This window comes from Hoplias malabaricus, chromosome 3, assembly GCF_029633855.1.
Source record: "Hoplias malabaricus isolate fHopMal1 chromosome 3, fHopMal1.hap1, whole genome shotgun sequence".
Lineage (NCBI taxonomy): Eukaryota > Metazoa > Chordata > Actinopteri > Characiformes > Erythrinidae > Hoplias > Hoplias malabaricus.
The window spans coordinates 38,574,703-38,596,838 of NC_089802.1; the positions used below are offsets into that span (position 1 = coordinate 38,574,703).

The 22,136-nt window shown below is 44.9% G+C and overlaps 1 protein-coding gene across 1 annotated transcript in view; it reads left to right on the forward strand.

Annotated features, from left to right (window-relative positions):
* Nucleotides 1-15,739: 15,739 nt before the first annotated feature.
* Nucleotides 15,740-22,136, forward strand: part of angpt4 (angiopoietin 4) — a 62,274-nt gene continuing 55,877 nt past the window's right edge. Inside the window, exon 1 of the mRNA XM_066664395.1 lies at nucleotides 15,740-16,324. Coding sequence (XP_066520492.1) covers nucleotides 16,013-16,324 — 312 coding nt within the window. The 5' untranslated portion in view covers nucleotides 15,740-16,012. The remainder of the gene's footprint in view (nucleotides 16,325-22,136) is intronic.

Sequence of the window (22,136 nt, forward strand, 5' to 3'; positions counted from 1 at the left end):
TTGTTTGTGAAGGACTGGCGGCCCCTCCAGGGTGTATTCCCGCCTTGTGTCCAATAATTCCAGGTAGACCCTGGACCCACCACAACTCTGAACTGGATAAAGGTTACAGATAATGAATGAATGAATGAATGAATGAATGAATGAATGCACTGTAAATTGTCCTTGAGTATCCTGAAAGGTGCTTATAAATAACATTTATTATTCTTTCATTCATTCATTGTCTGAACTGTGAGTTTAATTAAAGATGAGAGGGTGAGTATCAGTGCAGGCGATGTCTCTCATCCTTGATCTGACAGGAAATAACTGTTAAATACCATTCATTCATTCATTTTCTGTAGCATCTTCCTCATTTACCCGGTTGCAGTGGAAATCGATGCCCTGTGGTGGACTGGCGCCCTCTCCAGGACGCGGGCTCAGGACTCACTGTGACCCTGACCGGTATGAAGCAGTTACAGAAATGAAATGAACGAATGACAGATGTTTTTACTTATTTATTTATTTATTTATTTTTTATTTATTTATTTATTTATTTAATGCAGCTGTTCGTAAGTGAAGCAGTAATATCGCTGCTTTGGTGATTTATGAGCAGATTTTAAAAGAAGCACTTACTGTGCTATAGAACAAATCAGACTCTTTAAGATAATGTCAGAAATTACAAGATTGATCACCTTTTCTACGAAAAACATGTTTACATTTTCTCCTATTCCCCCGGCCACTCTGAATATCTTTGGGCGCTCACTCCCTCGCCCTCGAAACGCAGCTCTAGCTGGCCTAATTTTGGGGATTTTGCAAAGAGAGCCAAGTGCAACAAGGCTCGTAGTGGCTGTGTTTACGAGAGCAGCTGATATCATAGGAACCAGCTCCAATCTGGTTAGAAAAACACAGATAAGATAGGACTTAAGCAGGGCCTAAAACCACAGCCAGCGCAGAACGTGGCAATGATCCAGAGCCGTTTATAATGAAAAGAAAAAAAAAAAACACCCCAAACAAGCTGACCGCAATAATACACTGATCACAGATATAAATTATACATTATAAAAGAACGCACAGCAGATACTGATGTCTCAGCAAGTGAAAGCTACCTACATTCACTCAATATCTCTACTATATTTTATTCTGAGATTGTTACATTATTATTATTTGATTCTGCACCTGTGTCCAGACTATGTCTCTATATTGAAGGGAGATATTATTAAAAAAACAAACAAACAAACAAAAACGTATTCAGTGCCTGTGCACATTAAAATAAGGATCTGGAGCCCACCAACCCACACACTGTTAAACAAGTCAGAAACACAGGATAAAACAAGTCGCTCTGATTCTGCTCCGCTTCTGACGTCAAGTGCAAAGACTTTAGAATGGCCCCGCCCCCTCGTCTGAGTCTGTCCAATAACAGCGCTGTGTACATGTGTGTGTCTCTCTCTCAGGGACTCCTGGGGAGTGGCTTTGGAATGATAAATATTAGATTTACTGGCTGTGATGTTTCCACCGCTACATAGTCAAAAACTGGGGGTCTTTATATCCCTCTGACCCATGCTTGGCACTGGGCATGATGTGCCTAGGCTCATGTGCAGCTGCTCTAATGTGTTTCTCAGGGTTTTTCTGTGTTGACTGTACAAGCTGTTGCTGTAAATGATAAAAATCAGTGGCTAATTTAAACACTAGGTGTCCTTCAGCATTAGCTGTAATTTGATGGCTTTTAGTATCTGAGAGGTTTACAGAGCCATGGTGATGGGCTGGGGATGTTTAGACTGGGGGGTCTCAAACTGTTTAATACCAGGAAACACAGAGCTGACCCTCAGCCCGCACCCTGGAAACCACCTCTCAGATTACACCGTGAAAAATAACAAATGTTCATTTAATCTTAATAAAGGAGACGTAGTATGATTAAATCCCTTGTTCAGTGCCTATTCACATTAAAGTGTGAACCTGGAGCCTACCAACCCACACACTGTGAAACAAGACTCACCCAGTCAGTTTTCTATGTGCTGTCTAAAAAAGGGAACACAGGATAAAACACGGAGAAAAAAGAGAACAGAGTGAAAATGGCTAAAAACCAGAGCTTCTGCTCCTCGCTCCTCACTGCTGTGCGCTCGGGGTCGGGGTGAACAGCGAGCGGCTCATTATCATTTAAAGGAGCAGGTGCTGGGGTTTCATTAAGAAACAGAACTGTGTTCCCTCATGGAAAATTGGTAGAATGCTCTATGTCCCCTTTAAAAATAGCTGGATCTATCCATATAAAGAGATGTCTACATATCAGTGCACTATTCCTCTCTGAGGTTGTGCTGTTGTTTTTCTTGTGGGAAAGGAAGCAGCAGTGTGAATTTATCTTGCATTTCTGCTGTTTTCATTCACATTTGTCTACGTTTGGACCCAAGCGACTAACCCTCGGTTCAGTCCAAACTGAAGGCCATTCACCTCAAGGACAGGAAACTTCACAGCCTCTGTCCCCTGCCTCTTATCCTCCTCAATCTCAGCAAGGCATCCGTCTACTGTGCTTCATCTCATAGTCTCCCTCCTTCTCTGGGTCCCACAGACCCTGCTTTCACACCTCAGCCAAACCAGGCGTGTCTGTTCAGCCTATTTTCCGTGTCAGCGAAGGAGGGGCCCTCCCGGTGAGAGTGGATCCCTTGATATAGATCACATCCACAGTGATAATAAACACACAAACACGCATTTATTTGTGGACTCTAAACTTAGTGAGTGTTAAAGTTGAGAGAGTGCTGCAGTGACATGGTGGAGGTGGAACTGGCTCCACTTCGGATGGAGTGAAAATGCAGAAGGAAAGGGAAAAGACGGTGAGGCAGAAGATGAACGATTCACAGCTATTTTTTATCTCTGGAGAAACCTTTAAAGTTTCCTTATTTCCTAATTTCATATTTGACTTTTCATTTCTACCTTAACACTAGAAACATTGCCCCTCTCTGGCCCACTGAGACCTGGAAGCACAGAGAGTAGCTGGTTTGCTGCTGAGGGTGACTCTGAGTGCCACTGACCTCCCTCCAACATTAAAACCAACACAGCACTCAGAGTAAAGTCAGACACAGCCACTCAGCGCTTCTAGGGTTAAATGTGTCACTAGTCAAGGCTGATGTTATCTTCCTTATCGATTTTCTCCTGTCCACCTTAAATGTCATTTTACAAATCTGATGTTTGCTGCTTATTCTTTATTTTCAAATCAAATCAAATTTATTTATATAGCGCTTTTCACAACTGATGTTGTCACAAAGCAGCTTCACAGAATTCCAGTAAGACAAGATTTGACATGAAATGTAAAGACAAATGTAAAACCCTCAAGTGAGCAAGCCAGGGGCGACAGTGGCAAGGAAAAACTCCCCCAGCTGAGGAAGAAACCTTGGGAGGAACCAAGGCTCACAAGGGGTGACCCATCCTCCTCTGGTCAATCTACTGGTGATGATAGTTAGTAGTCCATGAGAACTTCATATTGGATATTTTCATATCCAAACATTCATTTCCACCTTAAATGGGTCAGTTTTTGAGGCTAATACTGATATTATTGACCTTTCTGTTCCACCTTAAAAAGTTGAAAACCACACAGACCACAGACTTTACACCACTTTAATCCACACATATGGGTCTGTACTTCACTGAGGTACTGGAATCCTAACACAAAGGTGGATTTAACAAAAGGTTGAAAGGGGGCTTAGAAGAATAAGGTGAATTCTGTCTCTTGGAGATGAACAGCAGACACAGGAGGAATTGTGGGAAGGGTAGGGGCACAAGGTTTGAAAAGAGATCTGGTAGCATCTGGTGCAGATCTAATATTATCCTGTGCCCAGCTGATAGTACCTGGTACTGACCCAAAGGTTCTGGGTGCTGGTCAAATAGTAACTGGACCAAACTGTATCTGGAACTCACTTGATATCTAGTGCTCAGTGAAGATCATCTGGTGCTAACCAAATATCATGTAGTGTTCACTTAATGATCTCTTGGCCCGGTTCCATTTCATGGTGTCTACTCTGCTTTCCCACTCCTCCACCAGGTAAATCAGGTCCTAGTTCTGGAAGCGGGTTCTTGTTTAGTGGCTGTTCTCTCGTGGTTCAGAGTGAGTCGAGTAGGGACTAAACTGTGGCGTGTAAACCTTGCAGAGCGCTGATTGTCCAGAGAGAGTCGTCACTCTACGCCACGCAACGCAGACGACCAGCACCAACTCTCCATCTGTAAAATCTCCAGCTGCAGCAGAGATCACGTTTGTTTTTATCCGACTCACGACGGCAGCTCGTAAAATTACGCCGTGGTCTTTTGAAGAGGTTCAAACGCTCCTTGGATCAGTGGCCGACGAAAGAATCCAGCGAGAGCTGGATGCTGCAACAAGGAAGGAACAAACTCTACTGATCTGTCTGAACTGATGACGGAGCTGTGTTCAGTCCCAAACAACAACAACAACAACACGCCAATACACCATGAGTAAACACCGCTTAACGTTACCGCTGCCGTTGTTGTGGTTTCCAAAGCTCACTGTTCCCCTTAGAGACGGGGTTAGATACGACACTGATATATTTCTGGGTGGTGCTGTGGAAGTGGAAAACCCACCAGGGACCAATCAGAGAGTAGAGTCCAGTAGAGTAGGGACTAGTAGGGATCATGCTGTGGAAAAGCACCATATCATGAAATGAATGAGGAGTGTGTTTCTCGTCACTGCAGGAGCAGGCTCTTTACACCATATGTTACAACACTGCTGTGAGAATTTGATGGCAGCCATGGTGGCATTAGTGAGGTCAGGTATATTTGGCATGCCTACGTCCCCTGAAATGTGGAAGCTGTTTATAAAGGTCCACAGATTAAAGCTGACTCCTCATTTTCTTCTCAGGCTGATTGCTCCATTTCAAAATCCAACAACAGTTGCATCCCAGTCCAATTACTCATGGCCCGTGCTGTGTGTGTGTATTTGTGTGTGTGTGTGTGTGTGTGTGTGTGTGTTCACAGAGGAGCTCCAGATACAGTCACTGCCAGCAGTAAACACGCAGAGTGTCACTAACGGACTCTGAAGCCGATCTCGGAGTGTCTGAACTCTGCAGTTTTCACAGATATTGGAGGGAGTGCAGATGTTGGACCACTTCTCCTTCCTCGTCCCTCTGCGATCCCCCGTCAGAGTTTATCAGAGTCCTTTTACGGGAGTGTGTGTGTGTTGTGGGTGTGTGTGGGGGGCGGAGGTGGTGTGAGAACACATCTAACTCTCTCCTCTCATTTTAATGTTCCTATAATCACCGGCTCAAACAGTGAGCTCACAGCAATGGGACGTACACCTCAAGAGGCCTCAAGACCTGGATATGTTTAAGGGGTCATTACTTTAGAATAAAACAGTTAATATGTCTTAACGTTCAGCAAGGAGCAAGTATATGACACGACTAAGTATCGTGCTAAGTATCCAAATGCGTGTCTCTGTGTGTGTGTGTGTGATCATTATTTTGAAACATCTACAAAAACTTACAGAGCTTCCAGTAGGATGAAATCCCTAGTCACTTTGCTCTTTACTGAATCGGAAACTCCATAAAGCTGCTGCTCAGTTGTGTACTCACTAGATTTTACATTTGTAGTATGTGGTGTAGGTAAAATTTCAAAGCTGAGTGCCTAAGTCCACTAAACATACTTCACAGTGGTCAGTTTTTTACCACAATTTTCATGTGGTTGGATTGGGACATACACACTCACACATTGACTCACACACTCACACCTACGGACATTTGTGAGTCACCAATCCACCTACCAACGTGTGTTTTTGGAACGTGGGAGGAAAATGGAGCACCCGGAGGAAACCCACGCAGACACAGGGAGAACACACCACACTCCTCACAGACAGTCACCCGGAGGATACCCACGCAGACACAGGGAGAACACACCACACTCCTCACAGATAGTCAACCGGAGGAAACCCATGCAGACACAGGGAGAACACACCACACTCCTCACAGACAGTCACCCAGAGGAAACCCACGCAGACACAGGGAGAACACACCACACTCCTCACAGATAGTCAACCGGAGGAAACCCATGCAGACACAGGGAGAACAAACCACACTCCTCACAGACAGTCACCCAGAGGAAACCCATGCAGACACAGGGAGAACACACCACACTCCTCACAGATAGTCAACTGGAGGAAACCCTTGCAGACACAGGGAGAACACACCACACTCCTCACAGACAGTCACCCAGAGGAAACCCATGCAAACACAGGGAGAACACACCACACTCCTCACAGACAGTCATCCGGAGGAAACCCACGCAGACACAGGGAGAACACACCACACTCCTCACAGATAGTCAACCGGAGGAAACCCATGCAGACACAGGGAGAACAAACCACACTCCTCACAGACAGTCACCCAGAGGAAACCCATGCAGACACAGGGAGAACACACCACACTCCTCACAGATAGTCAACTGGAGGAAACCCTTGCAGACACAGGGAGAACACACCACACTCCTCACAGACAGTCACCCAGAGGAAACCCATGCAGACACAGGGAGAACACACCACACTCCTCACAGACAGTCATCCGGAGGAATCCCACTCAGACACAGGGAGAACACACCACACTCCTCACAGGCAGTCACCCGGAGGAAACCCACGCAGACACAGGGAGAACACACCACACTCCTCACAGACAGTCACCCGGAGAAAACCCACGCAGACACAGGGAGAACACACCACACTCCTCACAGACAGTCACCCGGAGGAAACCCACGCAGACACAGGGAGAACACACCACACTCCTCACAGACAGTCACCCGGAGCAGGACTCGAACCCACAACCTCCAGGTCCCTGGAGCTGTGACAGAGACACTACCTGCTGCTCCACTGTGCCTCCCCTGACAGAAAATTAGACAATTCTGCGGCAGAAAAGACAATCACAGCCTTGAAAACCCAGCCAACATTTAAATAATGAAAAGTTAGAATGCACTCAGCTTTGAGATTTTACATGCACTGCATACTACACACTCGAACACACTGAACACAACTGAGATGCAGCGTTATAGAGCTGCTGCTTCAGTAAAGAGCAAAGTGTCTAGGGATGAGTCCACTTTTTTCATACCGCTGTACCGTGTGAACATTGTCGATATCCAATCAAAAACATGTATCTCCATTTTTAGTTTTCTACATCATTTGAGCACAGCAGCTATACTTCACTCTGTGTGAAAATGTCACGATTAATGAACCAATAGAAACGCTCCAAAATCATATTTACATTCGCTTCCATTGAAAGTTAAGAAGGTATTTTCCATCTCCTGTAAAGTTACTACTTTTGGAGACAATCATTTTCAACTGGACAGTGACGATATATTAACACAGTATATGGTGTTACTGTGCTGTGGGGTGGGGGTCCAGGGGCGGACACGGTCTGTTGACATCACACACTGTGTTCCAGCGAACTGAGGCTCAAAGCGCACACCTTTAAAGGATAAAGCCTCTTATCTCTCAGCGCAAATCGACTGAAATGTATTGAGTTCCCAAACCCCCCCTTTTCAGATTGTGACTTCACCAGTCAGTGAGCTCCCACACTGCCCCCTCCCTGTGGCTCCCTTAAATGAACATGAATGAATGATTTTGCCATGTATTAATCAAACAGATGCTGGACACACCAGGACATGAAATCATTTTGAAATACCGTCCTCATTTTTAAATTCTGCAGTATACATTATCACCGTTAAACTTCCCAAACTTAACAGTGACCATGTGCACTATGTTGTCCTCGCCTCATTCTCAATGCAAAGGCCACCAGCAAATCAAATGCATGAATTTAAACTGAATGCTAATGCTAACGCTAAAGCAGTGTTTTCCCATATGAGGGGCTACTGGGTGACCACTGGGGTCCGGACATTAATCTTCTTTATCATCACACTCTGACGGCACAAACTGAGAGGACGACACAGAGACCGCACTCTTATTTTTGCAGGGTGTCAAGTTGCATCTGTTTGTGGTTAGGAGACTCCCCTTGTGTGTGTGTGTGTGTGTGTGTGTGTGTGTGTGTGTGTGTGTGTGTGTGTGTGTGTGTGTGTGTGTCTGTTTGTGCAGGTGGAGAACATTACTGAAAGTGTGAGACTTGGTGCTAAGAAAAGAGGGAGTGAAAAAAAAGGAGGAGAGAATTCAGCTGACAGCACCTTCTCAATCTTAGAGGCACATATTCAATCAAACGACGTGCTATTTTTTTAACTGACCAGTCAGAATATTTGTTATATAAACATAGGAATTTATGACTTTATAGACACCTGCTCATCTAACACAGGCTCTGAAATGAAGGACATTTATCAGGGGTTTGCAGATGTAGGGGAACATTGCTGTGAGAATTTGATGGCATTCAGGTGTTGAAGATGAATGATTAGTTCTGGGTCACACACACTACTACAGATCATCCCAAAGCAACTCCATCATTCCAGAGAACACAGTTCCACTGTTTCACAGACAAAACTGGGGTTACACTCTTGTAGGCTTTAGGCTCATGTCCTGTGTCACTGATGAAGGACTAGAGGACGATCGACACACACTGTGCAGTGACAGATGAGCTACTGTCTCTGACTTTACAACTACAAGGTGGACCAACGAGGGAGGAGTTTTTCACAGAGTGGACAGAGAGTCGACACAGGGTTTAAAAACTCCATCAGCACTGCTGTGTCTGATCCACTCACACCAGCACAACACACACTAACATTGTCTGTTAGGGCGTCGGTGGGTCCAGTGCCTACCGGAAATTACTGGGCGCAAGGTGGGAACACACCCTGGAGGGGGCGCCAGTCCTTCACAGGGTGACACACACTCACACATTCACTCACACACTCACACCTATGGACACATTTGAGTCTCCAATCCACCTACAAACGTGTGTTTTTGGAGCGTGGGAGGAAACCGGAGCACCCGGAGGAAACCCACACAGACACAGGGAGAACACACCACACTCCTCATAGACAGTCACCTGGAGGAAACCCACACAGACACAGGGAGAACACACCACACTCCTCACAGACAGTCACCCGGAGGAAACCCACGCAGACACAGGGAGAACACACCACTCACCTCACAGACAGTCACCTGGAGGAAACCCACACAGACACAGGGAGAACACACCACACTCCTCACAGACAGTCACCCGGAGGAAACCCACGCAGACACAGGGAGAACACACCACACTCCTCACAGACAGTCACCTGGAGGAAACCCACACAGACACAGGGAGAACACACCACACTCCTCATAGATAGTCACCCGGAGGAAACCCACGCAGACACAGAGAGAACACACCACACTCCTCACAGACAGTCACCCGGAGGAAACCCACGCAGACACAGGGAGAACACACCACATTCCTCACAGACAGTCTCCTGGAGCAGGACTCAAACCCACAACCTCCAGGACCCTGGAGCTGTGACAGAGACACTACCTACTGCTCCACCGTGACACCATTATTCTGTAAACAAAAGTCAGAAATCACGAGTCGGAACAACGTCTACTTTTGGAAATTCAGGTTCTTTCTTTGAGAGCATGTCTCTACCCCCACATTGTGAAGGTCTACAGAACCTGGCTTTAAAGGAACAATAGGTAAGATTTGGTGTTTTTGCTCATGGGCTCCCCCTAGAGTTGCAGAGTGTAATTCACTTTTACGGCACTGTGTTGAAATCAAGGGAGAAGGGGAAAGAATTGGAAGTTGTGTTCTACCCTCTTGTAAAAGTTACATAGTTATGTTTCTGCAGTGCTGAGCCCGGAGTAGCAACCACAGAAGCTCTGTTCTCCCTTTTACAGCTCAGTGGATGATCACAGTGATATTTAAGGTAAAAATACTAAAGCATCTCCTCATGTTTTTCCTTGTGCACAGAATTATTTGGTTATTTGGCCACCTGAACCAGTACAAAGAACAGACTTTGAGAGACTTGAGAGATTTAAGAACAAAATCCGATTGGCCCTGAAGTGTCAACAAAGCCGCATTTGCCCATGCTCTCTTCTCATAATCCTCCTTAATACTCCAGTCATGGCTCAGTGGCCACAGCCCAAACTGGAGATGAAACAACTGTGGGTCCATATTTAACCCAAGAGGTTCTTCAAGAGGTTCTCCTCCTAAAAAGCCTTTTACCACCATCATGGAACCGGTTCAGTTCTCGTTCTCAAACCTAGTTTGGTACATTTCCATGAAAATAAATAAGCTGGCGCAGCAGGTAGTGTCATAGTCACACAGCTCCAGGGACCTGGAGGTTGTGTTTTCGATTCCTGCTCCAGGTGACTGTCAGTGAGGAGTTGGTGTGTTCTCCCTGTGTCCATGTGGGTTTCCTGCGGGTGACTGTCTGTGAGGAGTTGGTGTGTTCTCCCTGTGTCCGCGTGGGTTTCCTCCGGGTGACTGTCTGGAGTGGGGTGTGTTCTCCCTGTGTCCGCGTGGGTTTCCTAAAGGTGACTGTCTGTGAGGAGTTGGTGTGTTCTCCCTGTGTCCGCGTGGGGTTCCTCCGGGTGACTGTCTGTGAGGAGTGTGGTGTGTTCTCCCTGTGTCCGTGTGGGTTTCCTCCGGGTGACTGTCTGTGAGGAGTGTGGTGTGTTCTCCCTGTGTCCGCGCGGGTTTGCTCCGGGTGCTCCCGTTTCCTCCCACAGTCCAAAAACACATGTTTTTAGGTTGATTGGCGACTCAAAAGTGTCCGTAGGTGTGAGTGAATGTGTGTCGCCCTGTGAAGGACTGGCGCCCCCTCTAGGGTGTGTTCCCGCCTTGCGCCCAATGATTCCAGCTAGGCTCTGGACCCACCGCGACCCTGAATTGGATAAGCGGTTACAGGTAATGAATGGATGGATGGATAATAATAATAATGCATTATAATTATATAGCAGTTTTCAAGATCTCAAAGTCGCTCACATGTTTTCAAAATACAAGAAAACAGTAAAGACAGACATGAAAACACAATCACAGAATCATAACATCATAGTACGACTTGGCTGGCTTAAGGTTGTGAACAGTTATCAGTGGTTAGAACTGTTTTATAAATGTGAATAAGTTCATTCACAGCTGGAAACAATGAACAGTCTGTTCTTCAGCAGGAACTGTTATGTGTCCGTGGATGAGTCAAGATAAAAAAGCTCCAGAGCCTCAAATAAAGTGGTACCGCACAGTGGTCATTTACAGAGTGTTACATCGTCCTCAGTAGGGTTCTGGGTAAAGACTAGAGAACCAGACGGGTTAGATCAGGTCTCTTTCTTCTCCGTTCTCACTCAGTGCTCTTATTTCTCTGCACTCGTTGTGTCTGTTTTGCTGCGTTTAACCTCGTCTTTGCGCTCTCACATGAACACGGGTCCAGTGCTGTGATTGGACAATATCAAATTAATTTTGTTTCATAATAAGTGTCCTTTCAAATAATAGCTTATGGCATTACAAGTCTGGTGTCTGGTAGGTTCTGACTGAACCAAGACTGTTCTTCACAGTAGATGGAGTACGTGCCAAAACCTTGATCCATGTAAAACCACTCAAAGGCTTCTTCTTGAAGGAGTCTCGTGAGCAATGGGTGAAAATGTACAGAGGATCAATCAAACTGAAGCATTCCCACAGGAAAGGTGAACACATTCGGTTACATTTCACTCAGAAAAGGGAAGAGAAAAGAGATCTCAGTGAAAATAGCAGAGAGAAAACTCTGGCGTTGGTTCCCTCTCTCTCCCACGTTTCCCATGAGAATAATCTCAGCTCGGGCAAGAAGTCACCAAGCTCGACCTCCTTCCCCGAGGAGCAGAGCCACGCCACCAACTCAACCCAAAATAAGTATTATGTAAAAATAAACAAATGGGCAAGGGGCACAGTGCATTCAAAAGTCTCATGAAAAGGAAGGAGAGGGATATCCGTCTCCACAGAAAGCACAGGCTTAAACTCCTTTAATGTGACTTCACTGTGAAATGTAATTTTACTCAGTTGTGCTTTCAACAGTCTTTTAAAGTGTTTTAAATTGTGTTCAATTCTTCACTCCTAAAAATCTAAGAGGTATAAAAGGTTCTTGCACTGGAAACTGCTCTAATGTGTTTACGAAGCCCCAGTGTCTGTAAATTAAAGAAAAAAACAAGCTTTCTAGGCCTGGTATGCTAGGCTCTCTCTCTCTCTCTCTCTCTCTCTCTCTCTCTCTCTCTCTCTCTCTCTCTGAGGCATCTGAAGTTGTTTTACTCCAAACGCTGAAAAGCACAAACCGAGATGAGGACGTTGCTCTATTCCTGCTCCATAGGGGGGTAACCCTGACTTATTTTTGCTGTTACAGTTACATTACTTAAGGTGGAAATGTCTCCAAACTCAGGAGACAGCTAACTGCATTAGCGACAGTGCTACAAAATTAAACAGCTTGAGTTACACGAGTTTCTATAGGAATTCAAGACAATTTACACTTCAGACAAACTACAGTCAGTTTCCTCTCAAACACAGAGCTCCACCTTAAAAGACACTGAGCTTAAAGTTGCATTGCCCCACAGTCTTAGGTGCAAAAGTGGTTCATCTATGACACTGCTCAAAGAACCTATTGTAACACCTTTATTTAGGTGCTACAAGTGTTTTATTATTTTTTCCCTGATGAAGCTTTACATATCGTCACTTACAGAAGCAAGCAGAACAGAAGGAAATAAACGTCATTTCAGTGTAATTAATGTAAAGATATACTCTTCCTTGTTCATTAAACACTTCATCCTGGTCACGGTCACAGAGGGTTACACACTCACTCAGTAACTTACACACACACTTGTGGACACCTGCTTGTAAAATCTGACCTATAAACACCACCAGCAAAAAACACTGAATGAATAAACTAGTTACTAGATACGTTCTACCATCTTGGAGTCAGGACAGAGACGAGTAGTGATGCTTGTCTTCCTTATTATTATTACGTTTTTGTTTTGTAACACTGTAGCCCTGTGGTGGACCAGTGCCCCTTCCAGGTTGAGTTCCTGCCTTGTGCCCTGTGACTCCAGGTGGGATCCAGACCCTGAACTGGATTAGTGGTTATAGCAATGAATGGACGAATGAATAAATGAATGAATGCCCAGTCTTGAATATTACTATATTTTCACTTCCTCTCACATCGCCAAGCACAACCCAGTGACCTGCGGTGCTGCAGTAACATTAGACACACTTACTCTTCTGCACTGCTGTAATTTCTGTATTGTTTCTCAGGCCCTGTTAGCTCTGCCCCTAGACGCTGTGTGGAATTCCAGCAGCAGGGAGATACTACATTATTGAAAGTTATAAGGGTGTGTAAAAAGTTACAATCCTATTTTCTAATCTCTGGGCCTCCACTAAATTACAGAAAGCCATTGTCTCCAAACGGAGAAAACTTGGAACCGAGGTTAATCTTCCCAGAAGTGTCCATCCTTTACACATTCCTTCAAACACACTCATCCAGGTCACAAAAAAACAGACATGCTTCTTAGGAACTGCAGACATCATTCTTTCAGATAAGGATAAGGTCAGCATTTATGGGTCCACTGTTAGAAAGTGATTTGGCAAAAATGATAACCATGGGGGACTTATCTTTCATTCGCCCAAAAGCAATGAAGACCCTCAAACCTGTTGGGATAGTAATCTGTGGCCTGATGAGCCCAGAGAAAAACTCTGAAGCCATATTGTACCTGAACACATTCAACAAACAGTGTTTATTGAAGAAGTTCATGTTCAGTTTACATGTAACCAACATGAAGGTGAGCGGTGTAAAGCCTTGGTGGTGGTAGGGAGAATAGTGTGGGGATGTCAGTCTGCGTCAGGCCTGGATGAAGTGTCAGGAATGAAAAAACTGTGACTTCTACTCTCTACCAGAAAACTCTGCAGGAGAAAGTGTGTCAAACTCTGTAACTCTCTGCTACTCAGGCCTGATTTTAGTCAATATTCTCAGTGCATTTGAGTCTGTTCCTCCGGGTGACTGTCTGTGAGGAGTGTGGTGTGTTCTCTCTGTGTCTGCGTGGGTTTCCTCCGGGTGACTGTCTGTGAGGAGTGTGGTGTGTTCTCCCTGTGTCTGCGTGGGTTTCCTCCGGGTGACTGTCTGTGAGGAGTGTGGTGTGTTCTCCCTGTGTCTGCGTGGGTTTCCTCCGGGTGACTGTCTGTGAGGAGTGTGGTGTGTTCTCCCTGTGTCTGCGTGGGTTTCCTCCGGATGACTGTCTGTGAGGTGTGTTCTCCCTGTGTCTGCGTGGGTTTCCTCTGGGTGACCGTCTGTGAGGAGTGTGGTGTGTTCTCCCTGTGTCTGCGTGGGTTTCCTCCGGGTGACTGTCTGTGAGTAGTGTGGTGTGTTCTCTCTGTGTCTGCGTGAGTTTCCTCCGTGTGACTGTCTGTGAGGAGTGTGGTGTGTTCTCCCTGTGTCTGCGTGGGTTTCCTCCGTGTGACTGTCTGTGAGGAGTGTGGTGTGTTCTCCCTGTGTCTGCGTGGGTTTCCTCCGGGTGACTGTCTGTGAGGAGTGTGGTGTGTTCTCCCTGTGACTGCGTGGGTTTCCTTCGGGTGACTGTCTGTGAGGAGTGTGGTGTGTTCTCCCTGTGTCTGTGTGGGTTTCCTCCGGGTGACTGTCTGTGAGGAGTGTGGTGTGTTCTCCCTGTGTCTGCGTGGGTTTCCTCCGGGTGACTGTCTGTGAGGAGTGTGGTGTGTTCTCCCTGTGTCTGCGTGGGTTTCCTCCAGGTGACTGTCTGTGAGGAGTGTGGTGTGTTCTCCCTGTGTCTGGGGGGTTTCCTCCAGGTGCTTCGGTTTCCTCCCACGCTCCAAAAACACACGTTGGTAGGTGGACTGTAGACTCAAAAGTGTCAAAGTAGGTGTGAGTGTTTGAGTGAATGTGTGAATGTGTGTCGCCCTGTGAAGGACTGGTGCCCCCTCCAGGGTATGTTCCCCCGTTGCCCCCAGTGATTCTGGTTAGGGTCCGGACCCACCCCCGCCCTGAACTGGATAAGGGTTACAGACAATGAATGACAACAGTATTTACAGATTAGTCCATATCTCCCATGTCCATCTCATACACTTTCAGGGTAAAATGTATGGCAGAAGTACATTATTGTCACTAAAGGTACAAACAATGTACCTTTAAAGGTGCAACCGTGTTTTCCCTAAAGGTTCATTACATTCTCTTCTCCAGAAGGAGAGGGGGATCTCTGTAACCGGTTGTTATAGAACTGTGTCCTGGAGAAGAATCGGGGCGAATGGGATCAACCATAGAATACGGTACAGTTATGTTCCCTAATTAAAGGTACTGAATATGTTCCCTTGAGGGTACCACCACTGTGAAGGTTTTTCTGACCGTGTACAAGGCTCAGGACACACTGTTGAACACTGTTGAGATGCTGTAGCAGGAAATTAACAAATAGTAGTTGATCGTTTAAAGCCCTGCAGTGTGGCTAAACTCGGCTGGTTTTGTTAAAACAGTTGGACTTATTTCCCACTACTTAGCATTCCAGAGATATTCTGTTGTATTTTATATTTCATGCCAGTGTAGTTTTCATAAAGTCATCCAGAAAAATTATCTAGTACCTGGTTAATGCGGTTCAGGACTGAGTCCTGAGTCTGTAAAAGAATGCATTAAGGAAACTCTCTGTCCTTCAGGCGAGCGACATGAGGAAATGCTTCAGTGAAGAGCAGAGAACAGAGCGTGTGCTAATAGACCTCCCTCAGCCTCTCTCTCTCTCTCTCTCTCTCTCTCTCTCTCTCCCTCTGCGTCTCTCTCCTCTCCTCCCCCACATGCTCCCTGGTTCCCAGATAAGAGGGCAGAACTGCCTCTTTCCTGGTCATTGCAGACAGCGCTTTGGGAGAGGAAGGAAAGTCCTTTCTCAAAGTTAAGTTTGACTTTTCTTGTTCTGAGTCTCAGCCTCTGTCTTTCTTCAAGGGCAAAGTTGAAAGGAAACCGGATCTGTGGAACCCCTTCACAGCCAAATCACAAACAGAGAAACAGCGAAAAAGAAGGAAACTGCAGAACAGCCGCCTGGGAGCATGTCCACTTTCATCTCCCCAGCTGTGTCCAGGCTTTGTGGCTGAGACAGAGATCGGAGGGCGACTTGGCATCAGCCCTTTAGCTGCAGGTGGCTCTTTCAGCCATGAAGCTGAGTCTCAAATGGAGTCTAGCACTGCTCCTGTTGGCCTTGATTGGTCCAGCCACTTCTGGAAGTGGGAGCGGGCAGAAACGAGGGCCAGGGGAGAAGAGAAGGAAAGTCCATCGGGTCCAGCACGGACAGTGCAGCTACACCTTCATCCTGCCCGAGATGGAGAGCTGTAAAAGAGGGTCGTCTCATTACGGAGGCAGCAACGTGGTCCAGAGGGACGCAGCTCCTGGAGAAGGAGACTGGTCGGTCCACAGGCTTCAGCATCTGGAGACGGCCATGGAGAACAACACCCAGTGGCTTCAGAAGGTAAGAACTACAGCCCCCTGCCAGATTTGGAAAGGTTAGAGCAGTCAAAATACCCCTGTGTGCTCTCAGAGTTCAAGGCATTGTACAGGTACATTACTGTCACTAAAGCTACAAACAGTGTAATGTTCAAAGATACAGCAGTGGTGTAAAAGTCCAGTTGTGTTCCCCCATTACAATGTTAAAATCTACAATTATAATATAATAATTTACAATTATGTTCGGTAATTAAAGGTATAGTATATGTTTCCTTGAGGGTATCACCACAGAGACACAGAGTTTTTTTCTGACAGTGTACATTTCCTCAATCCTGGAGGAAAGTGTGGGCAGTGTACATCAAAGGCACAGTGTATATCTACCTTTATATAAGATGTAAATATACATTTTAAAGTGTTTTATTGTGATGTAAAATTCAGAATTCACACATTCTCCAGCTCTTTGTAATTTTATGGTCACTGTTGTGTCGTATTAAATATGACAATTTTTACTTTATTCAACAAATAAACCCAAACAATTAAGTATTAATACGTTACATTCACAAACTGCTTCATTTTTAAGTTATTTTTAAATAAAATAATGACTGTGATGCAGGTGCAATGGGATACAATACAGTTCTGTTCCCAAACTTAAGACCCTTGAGGTACCACCACTGTAGCAGTGTCTGAGAGCGTAGAACAGGGTCCAGAGGAGTCAAATCAGTGAGTCAAATCAGCACATGTTTCTCTGTCCATTCCTCTTTTAACGAGGGGTCATCAGTGTCCCCTATTCATTCTTTGCATGGAGCCGTGTTAAAGACCCTGCTTTAGTGAATGAATGAAACTGTCCACAGGTGTCAGCCTGTGAGTGACTGGGTGAGTGTGGGATATTGTCCTCAGGAGGGTCCAAACCCTGGGCACCAGGGCTTACAACTCTCCTGCATTTTAAAATCAAGGCTTTCCACAGGGTTCCTACAGAAACGCTTGGTTCCACACAGAACACTTCAACACTCTTCACACACTGTTCTTTCAGAAACAGTTTAAATGCATGACTTTAATAATATGCTGCCACTATGATAAACTACATGAACCTTTAAAGACCATCTACGTTAGGATTGGTCTGAGATCCATACATCAACAACCATCACATTTACGGTTTAATGTGGATCCCCACTGCTGTGTTTTCCCCTGTATTCATCATTTGGAAACTTCTGAATCTTGTGATGAAGGGACCAATAGAAATGCTCCAAAATAACAATAATGTTTTGTAACATTATTTGGAGATACAAGGTTTTACCCTTAAGAACACCACTGTTTGAAGGCTGCAGTGTAAGTGTGTGAGTACACAGACTGTCTAAATAGTTGCTGTGGACACTATTCATTATTCTCAGTGCTTCTAGGGAAGAAAAATACTTTGAAAATATGTAGAAAAACTATGAATTGTTTAAAAGTTTCACCCTGAAATATTTCATAAATTTTTGATGGTATTTTGGTGAATTCAGTGTTCCACTGTGGAATTTCTCCTGTGAAACTAAACTTGGTCGACAGGTTTACTCTGAAGTTTGACTTCTTAAACTGTAAATAAATCTGAGCCTGGATCTGAAGTGGGAATTGTGACGGGAATGAAAGTGGAGCTCAAAATGAGTGTTGGCAAACATGAGCCGAGAAAACAAGTGCAGAGTGAGTCGACCAGACGAATGAGCTGAAAGTCGTGTGAAGGATGTCCAGAAGCAGTTGAATGGCTGCTAGTGATCATTCAGGAGATTAAATATTCTTTGATAGCATTTGGACCTACATCTGTCTTTTTTGCAGTTTGCATTTTTGGCCGTAAACACAGCAGTTCACATCAAGACGTATTGAAAAATGGGCTTTGCTGAATCAGCTAGGTTGTGCTTTCTCTTTGGTGATGATCTGGGTATTTTCTGGTCAGGTTGCTGGTTTAGAAATGAGACGAGGGAGCGGTCGGTTCATTCAGCCGACAATAGAGTGATTTATTACCACGGCCTCATTCAAACCCGGCCCTCATTCAACCACGAGCCTTCAATACTGCTCTGAGGAATTGATATGCTAAGTGTTTTGGATTCAGGTGATGAATAGATGAATATGTGTGTGTGTGTGTGTATGTGTGTGTGTGTGTGTGTGTGTGTGTGTGTGTGTGTGTGTGTGTGTGTTTGTGTGTGTGTGTGTGTGAGTGCTTTGAAGAAACAATCATGTCAACAAATGAAGTTCAAGAAGTAGGTCAAAAATGACGACACTTGATTTGTCTCAAAAGAAAACTCACAATCAGCGAGGATCCAATACAATTACACACTCAGGAGACAGTACGGGGTGTGACTGGGGCAGTGTTTCAGATCATTAATGTGGTGTGGAGTAGTGCAGTACTATATTGTGATTACTTTAAAGGGGCCATATTAAGGTACAAATAAGTTTAAAAGGTAAAGGTACAAATTAAGTATTAAAGTGATATTCTGTAGTGTATAACTGTAATTCATTCTCCAGCTCTTTTGTCATGTTATGGTCACTGTTGTGTCTTATTAAAAATGGCAATTCTCATTTTATTAAAAAAGAATAACCATAAAATAATGAAGTATTAATATGTTATGTTCACAATCTCTAACACTGAAATCCCCAACTGAAACTCGTCTAAACCCAAAATCCCATGTACAATATTATCCCCAAGAACAGGACAATTCCATCAGTCTTCTGCAGCGCTTTTTCCTGATGGAGCTCGTAACAAATGCAGCACCAAATAAACTCCTATCTCACTGTTTTCACACTGCTGAGTAAAATTGAGTGGTGAGATTACATTTCTGGGAAAGTGCAGTAAGAAATCTCATTCCATTCTGAGAGTATTAATGAGTAATGTGTAATGGATTACTTTGTAATGTACTTTGTAATGTTATTGTCCATCAATGTAAGAGACAAGTCTTTGTTCTCTCTATTTAAATGTAAAAATCTAAATATCATCAGATAAACAGCCAAGTCTTTGATCAACATATAAGTATATGACATCAGTGTTTAAATGTTGGGAAGGATCCCTGAAGCTAAATGTGGTAGGAATGAAACTTGGCAGTTTTCAAGTAAGACTTAATATGTGGCAATTTAATAATTGTGGACTTTCCCAATAAAGATGTCACAAATCTTTGTAATTTGTTTTGGTTTAGGGCAGGAGTTCTTGATCTGAGGGTCATGACCTCCTTGGGGGTTTCAGTGTGCTCCCCAGAGGGTCCTGAGAGAGGTTTTACAAAAATATACCAAAGCAAAACAATGTGCAGCCCTCCTGGAGCGGGGGCGGATAGAGGTATTGTTTGATACCATGACATACATGATTATTTATGCTGTGCAGACTCACAGACCAATCATCATCCTTCACTAAACCCACCAACCAATCATCATACTTCAGTAAACCCACTACCCAATCATCAGCCTTCACTAAACCTACTGACCAATCATCAGCCCTCACTAAACCTACCAACCAATCATCATCCTTCACTAAACCCACCGACCAATCATCAACCCTCACTAAACCCACCAACCAATCATCATCCCTCACTTAACCCACCAACCAATCATCATCCCTTACTAAACCCCCAAACAATCACCATACATCACTAAACCCACTACCCAATCATCAGCCCTCACTAAACCTACCGACCAATCATCATCCCTCACTAAACCCACCAACCAATCATCATCCCTCACTAAACCCACCAACCAATCATCAGCCCTCATTAAACCTACCGACCAATCATCATCCCTCACTAAACCCACCAACCAATCATCATCCCTCACTAAATCCCTTGACCAATCATCATCCCTCACTAAACCCACTGTCTCCGCCCATTTCTCCAGCAGGGATAACCAATGGAAAAGTGGAACTAAACTCTAAGGAGCGATGCTTGTTCCCGCTTCTGCATGCGCTCTGTACTCCATAAACACTGAAGAGTTTGTGTGGATCAATCTGTATTGGTTATAGTTTAGAAACTACTGGATGTTATAGGAAAATTCAACGAGCGGTTCCTAAATTGGGAGCTCAGTTCTGATTGGCTCTGCTGGACATTATAGGAAGGGTCAGTAGGTGGTTCCTAAATCAGGAGCCCATGTCTGATCTCCGCTGGGAGGATTCATCAGAGTCAACCTTTACTAAATTGAGAGATTGTGTGTGATTGGCTCTGATGGATATTATGGGAGGATTCATCAGCAGGATGGTTCCTATTGGCTCCGCTGTCCGAAATGGGTGGAGTAAGTGGGTGGTTCCTAAATCTGATTGGCGGTAGAGATTTCTCCTGACTGCAGGGCTCATACAGACTGATCTACTGTTGATGATGTCATCAGATTCCCCTGCACAGTTTCTGGTGTCAGAATCACTCTGACTGAGCCCTGGGAACAATGCCCTTCCGGTTTGCAGGAGGTTTCCTGTGCCACAGCTCCAATAAAATCTGTGTGATGTGGTCAGCTACTGACCAGTCTACTGCCTTACACACAACTGCCCTAGGGGTGGGGGTGGGGGGTTGTGAAATATTTGTGAGCCCAGAAAGCATTCTCAGTCTGTAAATGGTTAAAATCTCCATGTACTGCTGGTTTTCTGGTGTTTAGATCATTCTCAGGTCCTTTGTAGATATTCCCTCAAAGTGCTGACTCATGTTTTAGGTTCTTCAAGAGTTGGAGCACATCTGTAACACACACATCTGTAAGCAGCTGCTTACAGAGTCAAGCTATCAGGCTTCATGGGATACTTTCCTCATCATCTGGTGGGTTTTCTTTTGATGTGGCACTCACCAACATTTACCTGATAGACTACAAACAACAGAAAACAATCTGCATTCCTTAGAGAGAGGGGGAGGGGAGGCACAGAGAGAACAGAGAAGAAAGAAAGAGAGAAAGTAAAGAGAGAGTAGAGAAGAGGGATTAGTGAGGGAGAGATAGAGAGAGAGCGAGAAAGAGAGGAAGTAAGACAAAACAGAAAGAGGAGAAATTGATAGGGAATGGAAGAGAGTGGTAGAATAAGAGAGGAAAATTAAGAAGAGATAAAAGAGAAAAAGAAGAAAGAATAGAGTGGATAGTGAGTAGAGAATTAGAAGATGGAGTGGTGGAAAGAAAGAAAGAAAGAAAGAAAGAAAATGTTAGGAGAATCATAGTGGAATGGAAGGAGGGAGAAGAGAGAAAGAGAGAGAATTGAGAAATGGAGAAAGAGAGGTGAGAGAGTGTGAGAGGCCAAGAGGAAACAATGAGAGAGAGAGAGAGAGAGAGACAGACAGACAGACACAGTAAGAGAGAGAAAGAGAGAGAGAGAGAGAGAGACAGACAGAGTAAGAGAGAGAGAGAGAGAGAGAGAGAGAGACAGACAGACAGACACAGTAAGAGAGAGAAAGAGAGAGAGAGAGAGAGAGACAGACAGAGTAAGAGAGAGAGAGAGAGAGAGAGAGAGAGAGAGAGAGACAGACAGACAGATAGAGTAAGAGAGAGAGAGAGAGAGAGACAGACAGAGTAAGAGAGAGAGAGAGAGACAGACAGAGTAAGAGAGAGAGAGAGAGAGAGAGAGAGAGAGAGAGAGAGAGAGAGAGAGGTGGAAATGGAATGCAAAAGAGAGCCATTTGAAGTCTTTGCTTATGTTTGGGGTAATGGCCATAGACCAAAGATCTCTCTGGAAAAAGAGCCCCTCCATCATCAAAGAGCGGGGGTCGGTGATTGTACGTCTCATTTACAACAGTTTCAGATATGGCAGAGCCCCCCGGACCATAGGAGAGAAGCTCCACTGGAGGTAAAGGGACATTAAAGAGGAGCTTGTTTGGATACGCCACTCCACCTCGGCCTAAAGCATGCAACAGATTTTTAAAGCA